This window comes from Elgaria multicarinata, chromosome 8 (assembly GCF_023053635.1).
Source record: "Elgaria multicarinata webbii isolate HBS135686 ecotype San Diego chromosome 8, rElgMul1.1.pri, whole genome shotgun sequence".
NCBI classification, from domain to species: domain Eukaryota; kingdom Metazoa; phylum Chordata; class Lepidosauria; order Squamata; family Anguidae; genus Elgaria; species Elgaria multicarinata.
Window position 1 is genome coordinate 82,384,867 of NC_086178.1, and position 21,240 is coordinate 82,406,106.

At 41.4% G+C, this 21,240-nt stretch overlaps 1 protein-coding gene across 1 annotated transcript in view; it reads left to right on the forward strand.

The window, feature by feature from the left end:
* Positions 1-10,638, forward strand: part of BTAF1 (B-TFIID TATA-box binding protein associated factor 1) — a 65,901-nt gene extending 55,263 nt beyond the window's left edge. The window contains exons 34-38 of the mRNA XM_063132866.1: positions 811-963; positions 2,299-2,510; positions 7,503-7,662; positions 8,302-8,472; positions 8,815-10,638. Coding sequence (XP_062988936.1) covers positions 811-963; positions 2,299-2,510; positions 7,503-7,662; positions 8,302-8,472; positions 8,815-8,961 — 843 coding nt within the window. The 3' untranslated portion in view covers positions 8,962-10,638. The remainder of the gene's footprint in view (positions 1-810; positions 964-2,298; positions 2,511-7,502; positions 7,663-8,301; positions 8,473-8,814) is intronic.
* Positions 10,639-21,240: the final 10,602 nt, after the last annotated feature.

Consider the following 21,240-nt stretch of genomic DNA (forward strand, 5'->3'; position numbering starts at 1 on the left):
CAATTGCATTGTTCATGAGCCACTCTGTGGTACGGGGACTGAGGGGCAAAAAAGCAGGAAAGGAGCAGGACTATTAGCGCCCATGGCAACATGGGCTTTACATTAATACATTTAGAAATGTGTATTTTGTGAGAAAATTACATTCAAAAGTGCATATATGAATTTCTGTGCAGGTTTTTGTTTTTTTAAAAAATGTAGGTTAATGCAGAAATAAGACAGAACAGACTTAAAACTGAAACCAACACAGACCAGAAACTGACTGATGCATCCATCCATAGTTTCAAATGAATTATAAAACATTTCCTGTTAAACCGTTCACTGGCAAAACTTCCAAGAACAGCTTTAGTTCGGCTATAAAAACACTGAACACAAACATGGGCAATAATTTTTATCCATAAAAACAGTATTTGTTTTAGGATTGAGAGAAACTTTACTAGAATCCTTCCCCACAACCCTTTGGGCTCTCCAGGCTTATAGGCCAAAGAAATTTAAGATAAGCTGGAGAGCATATTATTCACAGGGAGTGAATAATCCTTACTCAAATTGCTCAGTCAGACATGCAGAACTATTGGAATCCAGGATAGAATAATTGTTCCATGGGCCTCACATTTTTTCTGTCTTCTACAATGTGACTGTGATGAAGTGATTAACATTAGCCATACATGGCAATAAGTTTAGCACCCATCTCCTATTTTTGGCAAGGTTTTCACATGTACGAGAAATACACTGTATTCTGCCATGCCTGTATTACTTTTTCTTTAATGGTTATGTGTACAAAACTGCTTATTTCATGGCTCTGTTTTTTTTAAGGCATTGCAGTATTTAAGGAAACTATGCAACCATCCAGCATTAGTTTTAACTATTCATCATCCAGAACACAAGAGAATCACAGAGAAGCTTGCAGCTGAGAACTCTTCCCTTCGCGACATCCAGCATGCCCCTAAACTCTCCGCTTTAAAACAGGTGGGCAAACTCTCGATTGTATGCCTGATTTTAAGAGGTCATTCTTTGACATCTTCAAAAGAATGTTCTTTCCAGTTCCTGTAGCCTTTCGTATATATTTCACTCAGGAAGGAGAGAGAAAGGGGGAATTTTGTGTTACAAATTATAAAACAGTAAAATAAAGTAAGAAACAAAAAATAAAAGTAAACTAAGAGTACCTAAAAATACCAAAAGAAAAGTGTCCAGCTGTGAAAACGAAAGTGTGCAATACTGTTACAGAACTATTATATAAGCATGCATATATATATATATATATATATATATATATATATATATATATATATGGATCTTGTAGTGGAAATTAAGTTCTTGTTTTGTGAAACAAGAACTTGTTTTATGAAAAACAAATGTACTTGTTGCTCTGTTAGTGGGATGCCAGTACTTGTTTTGACATAAGCCTTATTAATGAAATATCAGACATTACTACTAGGTAGATTTCATACACATGTGCACTTCAAAGGTTCTGAGAATCAAAGCTTTTAAAGTTGGCCCTGCTAAACAACGTCAAGTGCAGCTCCATGTGTTTCAAACTGTGATCTTAGGGTAGAAGGCAGCCTTCACCAACCTATTGGCCTCCAAGTGTATTGTACTTCAACTCTATCAGCCCCAGCTAGTATGGCTAATGGTCAGGAATGCTGGGATTTGTAGTCACGTTTTGGAGGGTAGTAGGTTGAGGGAGGCTTGTATAAGGTGCCATATACCATCAACTGGTCCAGTATTGTCCACCCTGACTGGTTGTGGCTTCCCAAGATCACAAGCAGAGGTCTTTCACATCATCTATTACCTGCCCATCTAACAGGAGATGCTGAAAATTGAACCTAGAACTTTCTGCATACAACGCATGTGTTATACCATAGAGCTATGATTCATCCCCAGTGGATGAAATCATATCAAGTAGCCTTGAGTGGAGAATGTCAGCTTGCTAAGTTAGGGTGACCATATGAAAAGGAGGACAGGGCTCCTGTATCTTTAACAGTTGCATAGAAAAGGAAATTTCAGCAGGTGTCATTTGTATGCATGTCGCACCTGGTGAAATTCCCTCTTCATCACAACAGTTAAAGTTGCAGGAATTCTGCCTAGCGTAATCAGATACAAAAGAGGACAGGGCTCCTGTGGCTTTAACTGTTGTGATGAAGAGGGAATTTCACCAGGTGCTGCATGCATCCAAATGGCATCTGATGAAATTCCCTTTTCAATACAACTGTTAAGGATACAGGAGCCCTGTTCTCCTTTTCATATGGTCACCCTAGCTAAGTTCAGTATCTGACTGACTGCTTTTATATTTGGTCTTTTAAGTTGCTGCTGGATTGTGGCTTAGGCAATGGCGGTTCCTCAGAAAGTGGCACAGAAACCATCGTTGCCCAACACAGGATACTTATCTTCTGTCAACTCAAGAGCATGCTGGATATAGTAGAACATGACCTTCTCAAGCCCCACTTACCCTCCATTACCTATCTGCGATTGGATGGCAGCATACCTGCTGGTCAGAGGCATTCCATCGTTTCACGGTAAAGCCAACGTCAGCTACTTTCTAACAGAACGGTTCCTGCCCTTGGACTCCCCTTGTTGCTGAAACACAGGAGATTTTCATTGGGGGCTTCCCAGAGCTAAAAATGCAAATTAAGAGAATTATGCTAATCTGTACAGTTTTACAGGTCACAGAATTCAGATTTTATTGATGCTGATTTTTATTTAGTTTAGGGCATTCACGAGTAGTATATTGTGTAGAAAGGCAAGTGGCTTTTAATAGCGCTGACTTTCTTTTGAAAGTATGTTGTGTGGCTTCCAAACTTCAGTAGTTGCTAATGGGTTTTAAGGTCACTTGCATCCGCTGAATATGGTTATGAAAGTAAAAGATAGCAAGGGCCGCTACAGTTGAATCATTTCATAGAATCATAGAATAGCAGAGTTGGAAGGGGCTTATAAGGCCATTGAGTCCAACCCCCTGCTCAGTGCAGGAATCCACCTTAAAGCGTACCTGATAGGTGGTTGTCCAGCTGACTCTTGAAGGCCTCTAGTGTGGGAGAGCCACCGCCTCCCTAGGCAATTGGTTCCATTGTCAATCTGCTCTAGCTACTGTTGTACAAACGCTTTTTTTAATGTTAGCAAATGTGTCCTTCTGGCTTAGCCAGTGATGCTGGACTCTTCAAGTCTGTCCCCTTGCTGTCAGAGCTACTGACGGATACAAACTTGGAGCTGCACTCCATTATAGGGCTTCAGGGCCATTCCAATTGCCCTTAGGATGCCTGATCTCTTCTGGCCTTGCCAACACTCTGCCCATATCCTCACAGCTCCTTTGAGAATACAGTATCAAGCGTAGGTGTGCTTCTCATTCAAGGCTTGCTTAAATACAGCCTTCCCCAACCTGGGGTCCTCCAGCTGATTGCATGGCTGGAGTGATGGGTGCTGTAGCCTAACACCTCTGGAGACCGTGCCTAGTTTGCCAAGCGTGGTTTATGGCATTGATATATGTCTAGTTCCCCATCAACGTAAGTGGAAGTGTCCTATTGCCCCTCTCCCCGGGGCAGAAGAAAGAAGGATGTAGGGTATTTAGGCAATGGCCTGGCTGACTGGCTGGCAGCATGCAACTTGGTCCATGGCTAGCCACACACAAGCCCTGCCTGCAGGCCAGTTGGTTCTCAATTTGAGGTGGGAGATTTCCAAGAAGGGTTTCCCTCCTCTTTGCTCAGAAAGCAGGGAATCATGTGACTTAGCTTTTTGTGCTGTGCTCTCCCAGAGGAAGCTCCTATCCCGTTCTTCCGTGCCTGTGATCAGGAGCAGTGCAAGATCACTCTCTTTTCCTTCTCCCCTTCTTCTTGGAATCCAGGAACCTTAGATTTTCCTCTCTAATCTTTTTTTAAACACAAACCCCCCACTTCCTTAATTTTCTCCTGTCCTTGCTTTTTTCTGTTCCTACTTTACATGCTGCCAATGGGGAAGCAAATCTTCAAAGAATAAAGAGACATGCATTAGAGCTATTAGGCAGGAAAGGCAATAATCTCCAACTCGGCAGACTGCCAAGGAAATTCCTTCTTCTGAGTCTTCTCAGCCCGAAGTAAACAAACAGCAGTGGTGCAATTGAAGCGTCTATCTCCATTCTTTGTGGTGTCCGCAGATCATAATTGAAAGTGCAGTATTCTTTGCCCAATTTTGGTATCCCTACTTCTGGCAGAGACTGAAAATGTCAGACAGGAAGAAGTAGCACCCATGTTCCGGCTCTCGCTTTCTCCTGCTGAGGCATCTCAGCTGTGATGCCATTAGGTTTTATTGAAGATAAAAGCATTCCTCCAGTATACCACTAGATGGCAAACCAGAGCACTGGATGCAACCCCAGTAACTTCTCAATGGCAGAAGGGTGTCTTAGATCATTCCTGCTCCGCAACAGATTTTCAAGCGTCTTTACAGCAGGAGGGGACTCCTCCATCTCCTGCCGCCCCCCAGATAGCAAATTCTGGTTTTCCTTTCTTCCTCTTGGAAAATCAATTCATGCAAGGATGAAGGAGCCTATAGCCAGTGATATTACTGATCAGCTGCTTGTTAAAAGGGGACATAAGAACTCCCATGAGACGCATAGACATTCTCCCTCATCTTCTGAGTTCTCTGTTTCCTCGGTCCCCTGGAGCAGAGGGAAAGAAGGATTCAGAGACCACATCTAAAATTAAGCTTCCTGGTATTACTGTCTCCCATTCTTCCCACAAATCTGGCAATGATTCAGCTGATCCTCGCCACCTGCACTCAAGAAAAATCCATATAATCTAGGGAAGGGTCAAATAGTGTGTCACATCGTAGCATGGTATGTGTTTCGTTCAAATGAGGAGGACAGAAATGTTCTGCGTCTGCCATAGAGGAACCCCAGACACCTCAGTAATTCAATAGTGATGTCTTCTTGCACCTCCTGTTCAAGGCTATGTGTTCCTTAGGCTTATGGTCACCCAGCCAGGAGCAAATTGTGTGACCAGAAAGACTTCAGTTCTTCCAAAATCCAGAGCATCACAAAAGACTGACTTTCCCTGCGTCATACAACAAGATATTCAAGTCTTGAATTGTCCACACTGTTAAACTGTAAGAGAGCCAATAATGTTTGCACAGAAACATTAGTCCTAACATAGGGATGGACAAGCTGTGTCCTTCCATCAACTCCCATGATCCCTCACCATTGGCTAGGTTGGGAATTGTAGGCCAAATGTCTATCAAAGGTTGCCCACTCCTGCTCTGACACGATCAGCTATGGATGATCTTAAGTCCCCTAGTCAATGTTCCAGTTGCTGCTCCTCTCTCAGAAGCCATTCTCCCTAAAGATTAAAAACTGGCAAAACAAAAACAGGTGTGGTGCTAAGAAGGGCCCTTGCTTTCAGAGTGGTTTCAGTCTCCTCCAGTTTTTCCAGAGCTTCCAAAGAACCTTATTCAGAACCCTACCTTAGATCAATCTAAGCTTCAGTGATTTCTTCAGGACACTACAGAAGTGACAGGCTATCCTGGTTAAAGCCTAAATTCCTATCTAGAAATAAAGGCCTTTCCTCCAACAGAAACAGCCTTGACCATTGGTTCTTAGCAGCCTTGACTCCCAGTATTGGAGGATAGGCAGAATCATCCATCATCATCATCATCATCCAGAAAGCAGTCATACTTAAAACATGCTCAATTGTCAGGAAATTCCTGAATCTGGAAAAGACAGAATGACTTTACAATGCCCGTCATGTCTGTCTAGAAAAACTGCCATGAGCGAGAAAGATAATTAATAATAAAAATATATATACCACTTAACAGATCATCAGAAACAAGTTTTGCCCATCCCTGATTTCCAGATCAATAGGGAAAAAAGAACTAACCCATCTCTCATTTCTTGGAGATCAGATTGATAGAATCAGTCCCCTCTGCAGACAGATTTTCAGTCATATTCTCAATTTTCTTCATAGTCACCAAGAATGGAGGAAATTTCAGAGTGATCCTAGACCTAAAGTGTTTGAACAAGTTCATAGTATACTGCAAGTTCCACATAGAGATTGTCCATCAGCATGGAAGCTCTGCAGCTGGGGGATTCCACCCCACCCACCCCGGTAGATTTTATAGAAGTATATCTACATGTTCTGATCTACACCAATCATCACAAACTGCTCAGGTTCTTTTACAAGCAGAACCACTACCAAAATTGAGCCCTGCTTTTTGGGCCGTCTTTTACTGTGAGAATATTTACAGTCCTGTACAAGGCAAACACCCTCCTCGCCTCCAGGAAAAGATCCATCATGAGTCTCTAAGAAATCTTCTGGAGGGACATCATCAGAGGGTGGAAAATATTAAAGATCTTATGTCTCCCAGGACTTAAGCTGAACACACCTGTCACAAATTAAATGTATCTATATTTTGAGTGCTGTGTGTGCAACCCACAGCAACATATAGTTACAAAAGATTAAACTAAAAGGTGGCGTGAGTTGTGAGAGAAGGCCCTGGAGTCATGAAAGCCTCTTATGAAGCTGTACTGAATAAGATTTTGACGTGCGAGGGGCTAAATCCCCAGATGAAAAAAGGAAGGAAAATAGCCACTGAATATTAGTGAGGGGTTGGTCTTGGATACCTCTGCATGGCAGTCCAGAAGGAACCTTGACAGTAAGCACCAACATTCCCTGTTTCGTGTGAGAAGTATCTAAGGTGGCTGTGTTATGATGGAGGGAGAACATGCTTTAGTTTTCTGTCATATGCTTGGCCATGGTATTGAACTGGGTAGGAGCATCCTTAGTACAAAGAGCTAAGTAACATGATCCCCTGTCTTCTGGATGAGTAGGAGATAATCTATCTGGGATACTTCCACACACCAAATGAGAAGGAACATAGTAAGCCCAACATCCCATTCTGTGCTAGGTAGCCTGGAGCATAAACAGAACCAGATAGAGTGGCTACTTCTCTCCCTCTGGTCTACTCCTGAGCTATAAATTGGGCCCTGAGCCCACAATGTGGCCTACCCTTCTTCCTATGCCAGGCTGGCTTCTTGTGTGTTATGGACTGTGAGTCAGTCAGTAGTTGACAAGACAGGATATAAAGTGTGGGCAATGTGGTCCTCCAGAAGTTTTGGCCTACATCTCCTATCAGCCCTAGCCAGTATAGCCAATGGTAGGAAATGATAGGACTTGTAGGCAAAAACAGCTGGAGGGCCATAAGCTGACAGCCCACCTTAGTGATGGGCGGTAGAAGCCGCTCATACAATTGACCATGTTAAGCTGTCCTTACCTCTTTTCCCCCTCCCCACCCCCAACAAACAGACAGGCTAGGGTACCACTGTTGACAAATTGGCTATTTTGGGGTAGACTCATTCCTGCCCATGCAACACCAAAATATCTGGAAGCAATAAAGTTGTGGTCGGTTTTTATTTCAGTCCAATGTTTGATCCTGTGCTTTCTCTCGCTTCCTTTTTCCCACCCCCAGCCTTGCTTCAGTCACTACTGTTGGTGCAAGCTCTGTATCTGTGTGTATAACCAAGTAAATTTTAGTCTGTTTTCCTTGCACAGGTTTAACAATGACCCATCTATAGACGTACTCTTGCTTACCACTCATGTTGGTGGACTGGGTCTTAACTTAACTGGAGCGGACACAGTGGTGTTTGTTGAACATGACTGGAATCCAATGAAAGACCTCCAAGCAATGGATCGAGCACATCGTATCGGACAGGTAAAAAATAAATTGCTGTTGATTCAGGATCAGTTAAAACTTCTTGGTTAAAGCTTCCAAAACCAATGCCACACGTGAGCAGCATCACTCAGTATTTGTACTTTCTGTTTATAAGCATTACATTATAAAATAATGGGAGACGCTTGACAAACAAATCAGGAAACCATTAGAGCAGACTAGCTAACAAAGAGGAATGGAAGATAGGAGCTCTGTACTTTCCACAAATCTCTTTCAGCCTCTTCAAGTTCCTACTGTGTCTACTTTTTACCCTGTCAAAAATTAGACATTTACTATTCATCAGTCTCTTTAGTACCCAAAAATCCGCTTGGGAAAGTTGGTATTTTTGTATAAAAAAAGGTCTTGCCATTTCTTCTCTACTCCTTAAAATCCTCATTAGTCTGCTTTGAGTTGAGCAAGACTGGTATTCTTATGCAGTGAATTGCTGTTCAAGACATCAATGAAAGCACCGTGAAAATCCACAATCATCTAGCAAAGAAAGTATTTCTTTATTGTTTCCATCTTGGTGTAATTGCACAGGTAATTGCCCCTGAAATGTCTTCTGTGTTTTCTCTTGCCATTTGGTGGTTTCTTATGGCTGGCATCTGTATATAAAATTATCACAAATATTATTTCCCGCAGAAACGAGTTGTTAATGTTTATCGCTTGATAACAAGGGGAACCTTGGAAGAAAAAATAATGGGTCTGCAGAAGTTCAAAATGAATATTGCAAATACAGTGATTAGCCAAGAGAATACTAGTCTACAAAGCATGGGGACAGATCAGCTTCTTGATCTCTTCACTCTTGACAAGGTAAAGAATAGCTCATAGCTAATCTGGAAATGAAAAATTAAAGGTAGAGAAATTGTTTTGATTTTGATTAGTCCATGAAGTTTGGTAAAATTTGAACAGCAATTATAGCCATTTCCCCTTGATGATAGATGTCTCCCATTAAGTATATGTGATGAGGAGAGAAACATAAATGCCCCCTTGTTTCTGCCTATCATATCTTGTAATGTACAAACCATGTTAGAATTGTTGCATTTGTTTAAGTGTTGATTTCCATATTATTCCCATAATCATGAACACACAGGGCTTAATTTGCTTTCTCTTTCTTTTTTTCCGCCTCCCTCCTTTCCCTACAATATATTCCAGGATGGAAAAATGGAAAAATTAGATGGTGCTACTTCTGCTGGAAAAACAAGTATGAAGTCAGTTCTTGAAAATCTTGGAGACCTTTGGGATCAAGAACAGTATGACTCGGAATATAGCCTTGAAAAGTTTATGCACTCACTCAAATAATCATTCTTAATACAATGGCTGGCATTTTCAGCTGATATTCAGCAAATTTCAAAGCATTTTTAGTGGACTCCTAGTATAACATGTAAATATACTTGTGGAAGAAATATGAGGAATGGCTGATGTATGGACTAGAGCAGCCACCTTCACTTCTGGATAGCTAAGTCTTAAATATTTGCATTGTAAAAAACAAACTATAAGATAGTTCTGAATTTTCAGAATAACTATGAATTCTGACTCGATAGAAAATAAAACCTCCAGCAGGTTTTGCACATGTTGATAAGTGTTACTTCTCTTTCTGAAATATGTCTTGTCACTCCCTCTTTTCTGAAGCTACAATAACTTGTACAGATTGTTTTGAGTACTTTGTTCTTTTAAATCTAGCTTGCTTCAATGGTACACTTTACAAATGTTCGGTTTAATCAGATCGAGTGATGTTTAGTTCATTTCAGGATGTACGTTGACGTAATGGCAAACCCTACCATCCTGGAAGAATATTGGGGAATTAAATGAAACTTCCAAGTATTAATGTTCCCACCTTTATATATTTAAGTATGTGGTGCTCTTTAGTCATCTGGCATTTTCAGAGCAGTTGACTTTTTAATAGGAATTACAGACAATGGCCAACTTTAGGCCATTTCCGCATCCTGTTTAGAGGGGTGCCATTTTTAAATTTGTGTGTGTGTGTGTATGTAAATATGGGTGAGTGTGTGTGTATGTATATATACATATAAATATATGGCTAGAACATAGCCCAGTTCAGAGATCCAAGTATGCAGTAGGTTTCAATCCTATATTTTTTGTAACTAAAAGAGAAAATATATAAACAGAGCTTTTCCAGCAATAGATCTTATAAAATTGAGAATCCATGGTGGAAAGACTCTCTAATGCACTAGTGCATGAACCCCTTAAATGGAAAAGGGGAAATGCTTTATTTAGGGATCTAGATATAAACATTGGATTGTATCCAATGTTAGTCCTACTTAGAGTAGATCCATTGAAATGAATGGGACTTAGTCTAACATTGGAAAGAACTGACTCTACTTAGAAATGCCTACACTGCATCAGAGGGAATGAAGTATTTGAGCTGAAATCATGTAATAGAAATTTTAGGCTATAAAAAAATTAAGAATAACAATAGTTGTACATTTTTTTAAAAAAAAGAGTCTCTTCTAAAAGGGAGTCAGTAGTGACATGTCTGTGCATAGATGTGCATGTCTGTACCAAATGCGTACACAATTTTCTAAGTATATTAAAGACAAACCTACATAAGCTGTCTAAATACATACATAGAATATATGTATAGATGTCATAACTAAGGTTTGCTGTGCACTTCAGTATCAGAACTTGATTAGCCACGAGACCTCAACAATGTTTTGATTTTTTTTAAGAGGAAAAAATGTTGGCTTATGGAGCAGGATTGTTTTGCAGCACTCAAATATGAATGAACATGTGTCATATTTCGGTAGATATATGAACTGCCATATTGTAACATTGAACTAGCATTCCGTAAAAAAAGAAAATAAAAAAGCCAAACTGGCATTAATCAGCCCCTTACATGTTGCATGTAGTTCTTTCTACAACTTCAAGTCATAAACTCTACAGCTGCATGGAAGAAAAATAAAATGAAATTTCTTTAGATTAATGAATAGTTTGTATGGGGAAACACAGCTGGGATGGGAGCCGTATATAAATATTGTAAATAAATTGTAAATTAAAATAAATGTTTCCCTTGCTTGTGTGATCTAGCTTTTCCACTGCATGTCTGAGGAAAAGTGAACTGACGGAAATTTATCCTGGCTTATGGATCCTGGCTGTTCTAGCAGAGGATTTTAATATCAGTATAGTATATATCCTGCCTGTCCTCACAGGCTAATACAGCATCATATGAACATTTATGATAAAAATTCTTTCTGATTGCAACATAAGAATATGCATTGTTCACAACTGGCTTACTTTTGTCAGAATTTGTGTATATAAAATGTGTGCTTTATAAATGTAATTTTATTGAGATTTAGTCTTTTATGACAAATACAAATGATCTTTCTCTACATCCCTGAATTGTTCCAAGTACTACTATCAACACACACCTGGAAAAAGGGTACAAGAGAAGGGTTGGAGTTTACATATACTTAAAAAGTCATCTTGGTTGAGTTCCCATTGTACACAGTGCTACCTCTCCCTTATCACTTCATTTCAGCAAGAACTGATCATTGGCAGTGAGTTTAGAAATGATGAGTTTATTTGGTCATGTTCTCCCTTGCTGTCCTTTACAGCTGCTGGCAGTGACAATTGAAATCTCTGGCTATTTATAGAAACTGTAAATACTTCCAACAGTTTTTGGAATTGGCTGGCTTGCTAATCCTTAGCACTGGTGGCAAAACTATGAACCCATTCACACATAATGGTGACAAAAGTTACATCTGACAAAGGTCCCAGGTTCAACAGGGTCCCAGGCATCTCCAATTCAGGTTGGGCTAGGAAAGACCCCTAACTATTTATTTATTTATTTATTACATTTCTATACCGCCCAATAGCCGGAGCTCTCTGGGCGGTTCACAAAAATTAAAAACATTAAAAGTATAAAACAACAGTATAAAACCATAATATAAAATACAATATAAAAGCTCAACCAGATAAAAACAGCAGCAATGCAAAATTACAAATTTAAAACCATGTTATTTAAAATTTATAGATTGTTAAAATGTTGGGAGAATAAAAAGGTCTTCACCTGGCGTCTAAAAGCATATAATGTAGGTGCCAAGCGAACCTCCTTAGGGAGCTCATTCCACAGCCAGGGTGCCACAGCAGAGAAGGCCCTGCTCCTGGTAGCCACATGTCTCACTTCCTTTGGCAGGGGCTCACAGAGAAGGACCCCTGAGGATGACCTTAGGGTCCGGGCAGGTACATATGGGAGGAGGCGTTCCTTCAGATAACCTGGCCTCAAGCTGTTTAGGGCTTTAAATGTTAATACCAGCACTTTGAATCGGGCCCGGGCCTGGACTGGCAGCCAATGATGCTGGAAAAGGACTGACGTAATGTGGTCTCGTAGGCCAGTCCCTGTTAGTAAACGGGCTGCCCTGTTTTGCACCAGTTGAAGTTTCCGGACCGTTTTCAAAGGCAGCCCCACGTATAACGCATTGCAGTAATCCAAACGAGAGGTTATCAGAGCATGGATAACTGTAGCTAGGCTATCTCTGTCCAGATAAGGGCGTAGTTGGTATATCAACCTAAGCTGATAAAAGGTGCTCTTTGCCACTGAGTTCACCTGTGCCTCAAGTGACAGTTCTGGATCCAAGAGCACCCCCAAACTACAGACCTGATCCTTTAGGGGGAGTGCAACACTGTCCAGGACAGGGCAAACATCACCTCGCCGGACAGAAGAACCACCCGCTAACAGTACCTCCGTCTTGTCTGGATTGAGTTTCAGTTTATTAGCCCTCATCCAGTCCATTACCGTGCCCAGGCACTGGTTCAGAACAGCCACTGCCTCACCTGGGTTTGATGAAAATGAAAGGTAGAGCTGGGTATCATCTGCATATTGATGACACCTCAGTCCACATCTCCGGATAACCTACCCCAGCGGCTTCATGTATATGTTAAACAGCATAGGGGATAAGATAGAGCCCTGTGGAACCCCATGGCTTAGGTGCCATGGCACAGAGCAATAATCCCCCAGCACCACCTTCTGGAATCGGCCATCCAAGTAGGAGCGGAACCACTGCAACGCAGTACCTCCAACTCCCAGCTCAGACAACCTATCCAGAAGGATACCATGGTCAATGGTATCGAAGGCCGCTGAGAGGTCTAGGAGAACCAACAGGATCACACTCCCCCTGTCTCTCTCCCGACAGAGGTCATCCCACAGGGCGACCAAGGCAGTTTCCATTCCAAAACCAGGCCTGAAAACCGATTGAAATGGATCTAGATAATCCGTTTCATTCAAGAGTGCCTGGAGTTGTCCTGCAACCACCTGCTCAAGCACCTTGCCCGGGAATGTAGACAGTCAATGTAGACAGTACCAAGCTGTCTAGAACGATGGTATGACTTGGTAGAATGCAGCTTCCTGTTGCACATTTCCCTGTAAATAAGTCTCATGGAGTCAAAAGTGCAACTTGCATCCTAGTAAACATCCTTGATAGGATGGCCCCGATCTGGAATATGACCAGTGCGCATCAGGAGAGTAGGATTAAGCCTCCCCCACCCACCTGTTTGCTCTTCTAGAGCTATTGAGTCAATGGAGACTTTTTTTTTCCTTTTTTAATCCCTCAAGAGAGAATTTCGGGCAGCAAAAAATCCTCTCCCAGAGCACTTCGGACATGATTCGGACTGGGGTTACATGCATTTACTCTGGACAATAAGATAAGGCTCAACTGCATACTATGCAATTAATGTTACATGTAGTTTGGCCCTCAGTGAGCTCTAGTTCCTATTTCATATTCCATTTCTGCTTAATTGTTGATGCTGGCATTTCATCTTCAACCCAACATATGAGCTGTATTGGGATATTCCATAAACTAAGAACAGTTAGGCTTATTCCTCTTATTTAATTTGTTTAGTTGTTTCATGTGTTTGCTTAGCACAAGTCCAGTCTGGCTGCTTTAGAGGCAAATAGAATGCTTACTTCCCCTTCATCCCCTGGGTGAATTGCCTTGTCTTCAAGCAAGAATAGCATCCCTCCCTGCCAGAGGCCTTTTCAAGGCAATAAATGACTTTTGCAGTCATTGATTGCTTTGCTCATCTTGGCCTTTAGCTTTTAATCAGCTGCAAACGCTGTTTCTTGCCTCATATTCCTCTACAGCAAACATTATCCCTTAATTAATCTTTGCAAATAATTAGGCTTGTAGATCTAACTTACTAAGCACCATGCAAATAAGGCAGCCCTCTCCTTTTCACCCCTTGCTTGTTTTGTTTTTCACAGCTGCCTGTTGGCACAAATCCAGCATTTAGTTCAGCTAGCGGTAGCTCAGCAGGTTGAGTTGTACCAGCTCTTGGAGGAAAAGGAAGGAGATTGCCTGCCAGCATATGCAAGCAGAAGTAGAAGGTGGTTACAAACAGAAAGCCACTGATAGCATTATACATGCATATAATAACTGATAACATAGGCATGAGAACATAGATACAAGAGGGTGGAGAAAAATGGAAAGCTGCTAGAATTGACTTTGAAGCATAATTTCAATCAAAATAACGTGTCCAGATCAGCCATGCTTGCTTTGCTATAGCATAGTTGGACATGTCCTCCTTTATAACTGAACAAAAATATATGAGTGACTCTATGGTTTTTTTAACATGAAGCTATAGGCCCAAGTGTTCAATGTTCTGCACTTCTGCAGTATTAAGTTCAACATAGTATAAATTTGTACAACTGAATAAAAGTGTTTAGGTCTTTGGAACGTTCACAGCATGGCTGGCTGGGGAAAGCTATCATGTCTCCAGAGCAAGGTGGTCCACCAGAAGGCATTTTCCAGATATTGTAGAGCCCAAAACTCTGTGTCTTCCAGTCGGTATCATTCCCTGACTTTAAAAACTGCAGTTGCTATTATTTTCACATAAAGGTCTGGATTACATTGACATTAGCTGGTGGTGGGAAGATACGCTCACTATGCCTGTCTCTGATCATTTCCCCCCCTATCCAGACCATCCCAGTATGGTCCTGAATGGAGAAGAAATCTAGCTATTAGCTCCCATTGAGACACTTCACTGAATATCCTGGGCTAATAGCATTCCTGTGTTTAAAGGGAGGGGTTCTGGTTTAGTGGTAGAGCACCTGCTTTGCATGCATAAGGTCCTAGGTTCAATCTCCAGCATCTACAGGTAGGACTAGGAAAGAATCCTGCCTGAAAGCCTGGGGAGTTGCTGCCAGTCAGTGTTGACAATATTGAGCTAGATGGGCCCATAGTCTGACTCAGTATAAGGCAGTTTCCTATGTTAAGTCCAGGACTCTTACCAGATATTGCCTTATCTCAGTAGTCCTAAGAGCTAGTCTGTAACGTAGTGTAGTATTAACCTGGGAATATCAACTTGAAGAATTTGGTTCACTTAATGTTACTCAGTTTAATGGCTGTTGAGCTTTCAACCAGTCTATCTTAGATTGTGACAAATACAGACACAATAATTAGTACTAAAGGAGCTGCTATCTTTGTTAGTATCATGTATGTATGTATATTCATTAAACAAAAAAACCTACGGTTTTCAAAATGTTACGGCTCTAGAGCTTTTAACCAAGCACTAAAAAGCAGGGAAATTGGGAATTAAGGCTCACAAGCCTTACGCCACATCCTCCCTAAGGAGGCAGAAAGTGCAAGTGAAATTCTCTCAAAGCAGATAAACTATGAGGACAGGATGGAGAATATGATATGAGGTGGCTGTGGGGAACTGATGATGAACAACTTAGGGCCACCTACTCTTTTTTTGTTTGTTTAGAACAGCCCTTCCCCAACCTGAACTTGCATATTTTGGTCTCCTAAACTACTTCTGAACCAAGCCTAGCGCCTCCCTTTTCACCTATCAACCCTGGGTTTGAATCCAGATTTAGTCATACTTATGAGTAGACCAACTGAAATCAATGAGACTTATGTTATCCTCTGGTATCTTGTATCCTTAACACTTCGTTCCCTTCCTTTTGGCTTCATTGAGGGACTCTATCAGCCCTGTTGGCCATGAAAAATCTAGTTCTCATTGAGTCTGATGTGGGGTGTCAGAAACCACGGCAATGTTCTAAAGGAAATTCTGCAATGAGAAATTGAAGCCAGATAATTTTTAGGAAAAGTGAAGGTAGTGACTTCGGACTCATAAGCAGCAAAAGCAATTTGTGAGGGAGGCCTCCACCATCACAGGCCCTATTGCACTGCATGTGATTTAATGAGCAGATGGGAACAAATTTCTGAACAAGCTTGGATATCAAATAAGGGCCTTTTCCCAGTTTTTTTTATTATTAAATTACCCGTGCTAAATATATCTGGGGCTGCTTGACCATTACTAATCCCTACTTCTCACTGAGTTAAGCAGCAACACCAGTCAAGGTTTTCCCTCTCCCAGAAAGGTTCATCCTGAGGTAGATACTAGCTAGATGTGTGCCATACCATGGTCTGGTTGGTTGGCTGCTGCCACCTTTCTGAATCCAAGGAAAGGAGAGACAATGCCAAAATGTCACCCTCACTGCTGCTTTTGATTGGCTTGTGTGTGCTGTAGATGCGCCTACACCAAGAGGGCGCTGCCAGTGACAGGTGTTTGGAATTTAGGGTGGCCACTTATGAATTGCCCAAAAAGAGGACAATGATGTTCATAACGTTTGCATATGCTCATTTTTAGGTATAGTGTAACATTTAGAAACGTTATCATGTTCTGTATTTCTATTTACATCTCACTCTAGGGCAGGGGGACTATGGATGTGCCTGCCTGTCCACCCTGCTCTCCAGGTACTCACCTGGGGATGGCCAACCGTTCTGATGGTTCTTTAAACTGCAATTGGACAGGCCAGCCCTTCAAATAGAAGATGGTCCTCTGTAAAAAGAGGACACCTCAATATCCTATTCATTCTTTGGAGGTGGGACTTACATTGAGCAGGTCTACTTGACTGTTACAGGTGATGACATGCTTTTTTGCATCACATGCAGCTGTTATTTAGATGAGGTTCAGGAGACTTTCCGTTTCAATGATACCAGCACCCTTGGCAGGAGATGGACAAAAGGAAAGTTTATTGCTGAAAATTATGTGGAAAATGCTCAGCTGCTAATTAAGTATACTAAAGCAGTTTGAATTTACTGCAATGCAGCTGAGGGCAATCCGAAGCTTCTAAGCAGGGTGTCTTTCTGGAATCTGAGTGATGAGATCAGAAATAAAAATAAGTTGAAGGACTGATGCCACAGAGAACGTTGAACAACGTTTTGTCATTTTGAAGGGGAAAAGAGATGGTCTGTCTAAAAAGGGGCATGTGAAATACTACTTAGTTGAATTGAACTGTGGCGGCCTAGCTAACAAGGAACAGTGTCAATCTTTCCATCCTTCCCATTAGCTGAAGCTTAGCTACAGCAAGAGCTATACACCTCTTAAATGAATTCAAGTCCTGTACAAGATTAGCTGGCTCATTTAATCCCCCAAAACGGAATGATGATTTTTCTACCTTTATAATAACCATCCCCAACCTGGTTGGAACCAACTCCAGATGTCTTGGATTACAACTCCCATAATTGTAATTGTTGGATTCTGGGAGTTGTAGTCCCAGAGTTGTGGAGAGCACCAGATTGGAGAAAGCAGGTGTGCAAATTGAGAAAGACAGAAGTCCTGCAAGTGCAGATTCTATCATTCTCATGGGGGGAAATGGTACTTTCTAAATACCGGCTTCAGAACACTTCAGGGAACACAAGCTTTTGTTGTTCTGGATTCTAATCTCCAATTGGATGTCATCTATAAGTGGGATGTAGCAAAATGATTGCTCCTCTTCAGTATTTCTACTTTCCTTGCCTTCTTTCAGATACTCCATTCCCCCCCCCCAGTTTTCAACCCCCCTCCCAGCAGATACTCTGTAGCCACTGAGCATGTCCAGTCCTTATCGTCCTAAGGGTTAGGGGTTTTTTTTTACCCTGAAGGTCCCCACACACACACACACAACATGTATAGCTTATCTATTTCTATAGACGTGAGCATCCCAGCCCCGCTGATAGAGATGCCTCCTCCTCCTTTCTCAGTAGCTTTGTTTTAGGTACATGTTGCCATAACCCAGCACTTGACTTTGCTATTCGTTTGTATGTTAGTCTTCAAAGCAACTATTATTTTAAAATTCAACATCCTTTACATTCTAGTAGCTGAGACATCACCAACAGCCCGCAATATGTACACCAGCTGGAGCTTGAACACAGCTTTCTATTTAATATTTACAAGCTTCAGAAGAGGAATTTCACTCATGACCACAGCAGGGAAGGCAAAGGTTAAATTCTCCCTTCCCCACCTCCTGCAATCTCAGTAATGGTCACTGAGTCAGCTTTTATGCCACTTGATCCCCTGTTGCTGACAAAGCAAGTTTTACACTGACTGCATGCTGCTGTTTTACTTTCCCTTGGCTAATTGCCACCAGAGCTTGGGCTGTTCCAGAAAGAGATCAGCTGAATTTAACATTCACATCGCCATCAAAATGTACAAGCAGTCAGATCCTAAGAGGTTGTTTTCGCTGCAGTAACACAAAAACAGAGTGACAGGCATCAAAGCTCTCTCACCTCTCTGAAAATCAACTTGTAGGGTCAGTTCTGTATGATCGATTTGCATATTTGCATACCCCCCCATGTATGTTTTAAAGTTTGTAAGGCCACCTTGAGGCCCAGCATTGGGCAAAAGGCGGGATACAAATAAATATTAATATTATTAATAATAATAATAATAGTCAGCAGAAGAACATCGCTGTATGGGACTTGTGGAATGGCTGGATAAGCTGGTTATTTTCCATATGAGCCCACCTCTGCTACAGTTCCAGCTGTTCCCATTACAACATGATATCCACCAATGCAGTAGCAGTTCTCATAGCATGAAATAGCCCAGAGTTGTGTCCATGGAAGAAATCAAAAGGCCACATTCTTAATCAGCAGAAAAGCGTGGAGGGGGAGGGGGGTAACCAAGAGGCTAAATCATGTATGGTGTGGAGAATGTGGATAGGGAGACATTTTTCTTTCTCTCATAATACTAGAACCCAGGGTCATACCATGAAGCAGACTGGTGGGAGATTCAGAACAGATAAAAGGAAGTACTTCTTCACAGAGTGCATAGTTAAACTATGGAATTCACTACCACAACATGGTTTCAAAAGGGGGGGGTAGATAAATCCCTGGAGAAGGCTATCAATGGCTACTGGTCCTACGTACACCAGTTGCTGGGGAGTATGGATGGGAGGGTGCTGTTGTACTCATGTCCTGGCTTGTGCATTTGCTGTTTGCAGCTGGTCGGCCGTCATGTGAACAGAATGCTGGATTAGATGAACCCTTTGGTCTGATCCAGCAAGGCTCTTCTTATGTTCTTAAATCAATATTTGCATCAGCATATCTGACCAAGAATGTTTTAAAATTAACAAGTGAGCTGTTGCAACAAAATGTTGCAGGGTGGAGTAGGACTGAACAAATTTGTTCCCAATCCCAGCTTCATTAAAAACTTTTATTCCTCCATTGAAGTCTATGGGCAGCTCTCACTTTTGTCTGTAGGGACATTTTAAAATACCTTCTCAGTGTGAACCAGGAAACTACCTATCCAGACGAGATGGTTGTTGATCCTTTTTATTTCAATGTCTCTCTTCTTCTTTCTTCTTCTTCTTTGTCCAGCCGCTCCATTCCTGTCTCCCTTGCACCCAGTTGTCATCCCCCCCACTGCAAACACTTTATTCTATTACCCTTCCCAACTAGTTGTCAGGGTTTTTTCTCTCATAGTGTCAAGATTTCATACCACTGAATTATCCTTCGGCTGGGGGATCATTTTTCATACCTTTATTAACCTTGAAATTACCTTAAACTTGCTGATACCTCCCTCTTGTGGTGTAGTTTTGGCAATATTTGCATGAGCATGAATATTAGAAGGCATGATTGACAAATTAAAAAGCTATGACTCATGGGGGTGAGATACTAGAGTTTGAAAGAGCTCAGCGTGAAATTGTTGTTTTTAATTAAAATATTTAAATAAAACTAGTCTTAGCAAGTAATTACTTACCTCTCAGCTGAACTTTTGTCCAAGGTAGAATAGTGGAAAACATTAAGGCAAAATTTGCAACAAATAAGGAAGGACAAGCTTTGATGAAGAAATAGCATGGCTCATGCAAAGAAAAAAAGGCTTTCCTTAGCAGCATCTACTCATATATAATAAGGGATAATCTGGTAAAAATGTACTTTTAAAAGCTTGTGGCAATAGGATAAATATGGACAAATAAAAAGGGGGGTGGCTTTCCTACACAGAACTATATACTACATTGTCCCCCATGCACTGCATTGGGACTAGTACTATTTAACATACACATAAGTGCTGGAGTCAAGGCTGAAGAGTGACATATGTGGGTGATGCTCAATTATTCAGGAGCATGAAATTCTAAGCGTGTGCAAAAGGAGTGAATGGACAGAAAGACAGCCACAATTAGAGAGAGTCTGGGCGTTGCACTATAAAGTCATGCCTACTAGTACAAAATTCCAACTTAATACACACGCTGGGGTCTACAGTGGCTGTAACCAGAGCTACTTGGGGATCAGCGGTCTTGTGGTGATAGAGAAAACTCAATAAACAAGTTCAACTAAGTGTGCGAAGGAAATGGGGGGTAGAGGGTGAACCTATCCTGCACGTTACCTAAGCATGACTCTCCTAATAAGTCAGGGTCTGATCCAAGAGCTCACAAGCCCGAAAGCAAGTTGGCACAGGTAGATGGAGATAAATGGGCAACCTCCAACATCCCTCCTTCATGCACAGGCCCTTGGCAACTCAGAGAAGTTTTAAAAGGACCAATCGCAGGTCGAATATTGCAGCGTCTCAAACTCTGGAAGACAGGGGCCAGAGGGAGTTGGTTACCAGTCCTGATGGCTATATGCTACCAGAGGCAGTATGCCTATGTACACCGGTGCTGTCTGCTTCTTTTGCAACATCTTTCCCAAAATCTCATGGCAAGCGCCACATGTTGTGGCAATGAATTCCATAATCATGCATTGCATGAAGCAGGGTCTTTCTTGTCTGTCCTGAATGCTGTCAGAAAACTTCACAGGACAACTAAAACTTCTGGTAATTCGAGACAATCTGTTAAATCCAAATTTAAATCCAAAACAGTATCTCCTTTTTGCAAATTTGTATTCATTTTTGTTCTTTGAATTTGAGGAAGACTTCCAATTTCTGAAGGATTTTTTCTTTTCTGTAATAGCTTCCTTGATGCTGCTCATTAACCATGCTGGTGACTTCTTGGACTTGGTGCTACCTTTTATGATCTGAGGTATACACGCTAGTTGAGCTTCTATTTTTATGATTTCGAGTAGCATTTAACCCTCTTGATTCCCCATTTTCAACTTCCTTTTATGCAGTTTGCTCATTTTAAGGAAGTTTCCTCTTTTTAAGTCAAATGCAGTTTTCAGCTTAAATATAAATTAAATTAAATTTGATAGCACTGTAGTTCCAGCTTCCAGCTGTTTTAACAACTCTCACATCTAGGTCCTGGGTGGCATCACTTAGGATTAAGTCTAGAGTTGCCTCCCCTCTTGTCAGTATAACTTTGAGGGGAAAGTTCTCTACAGAGGACCGTTCCAGACAAAGGGCCCTCAAGGGTAGATCTGTTAACTA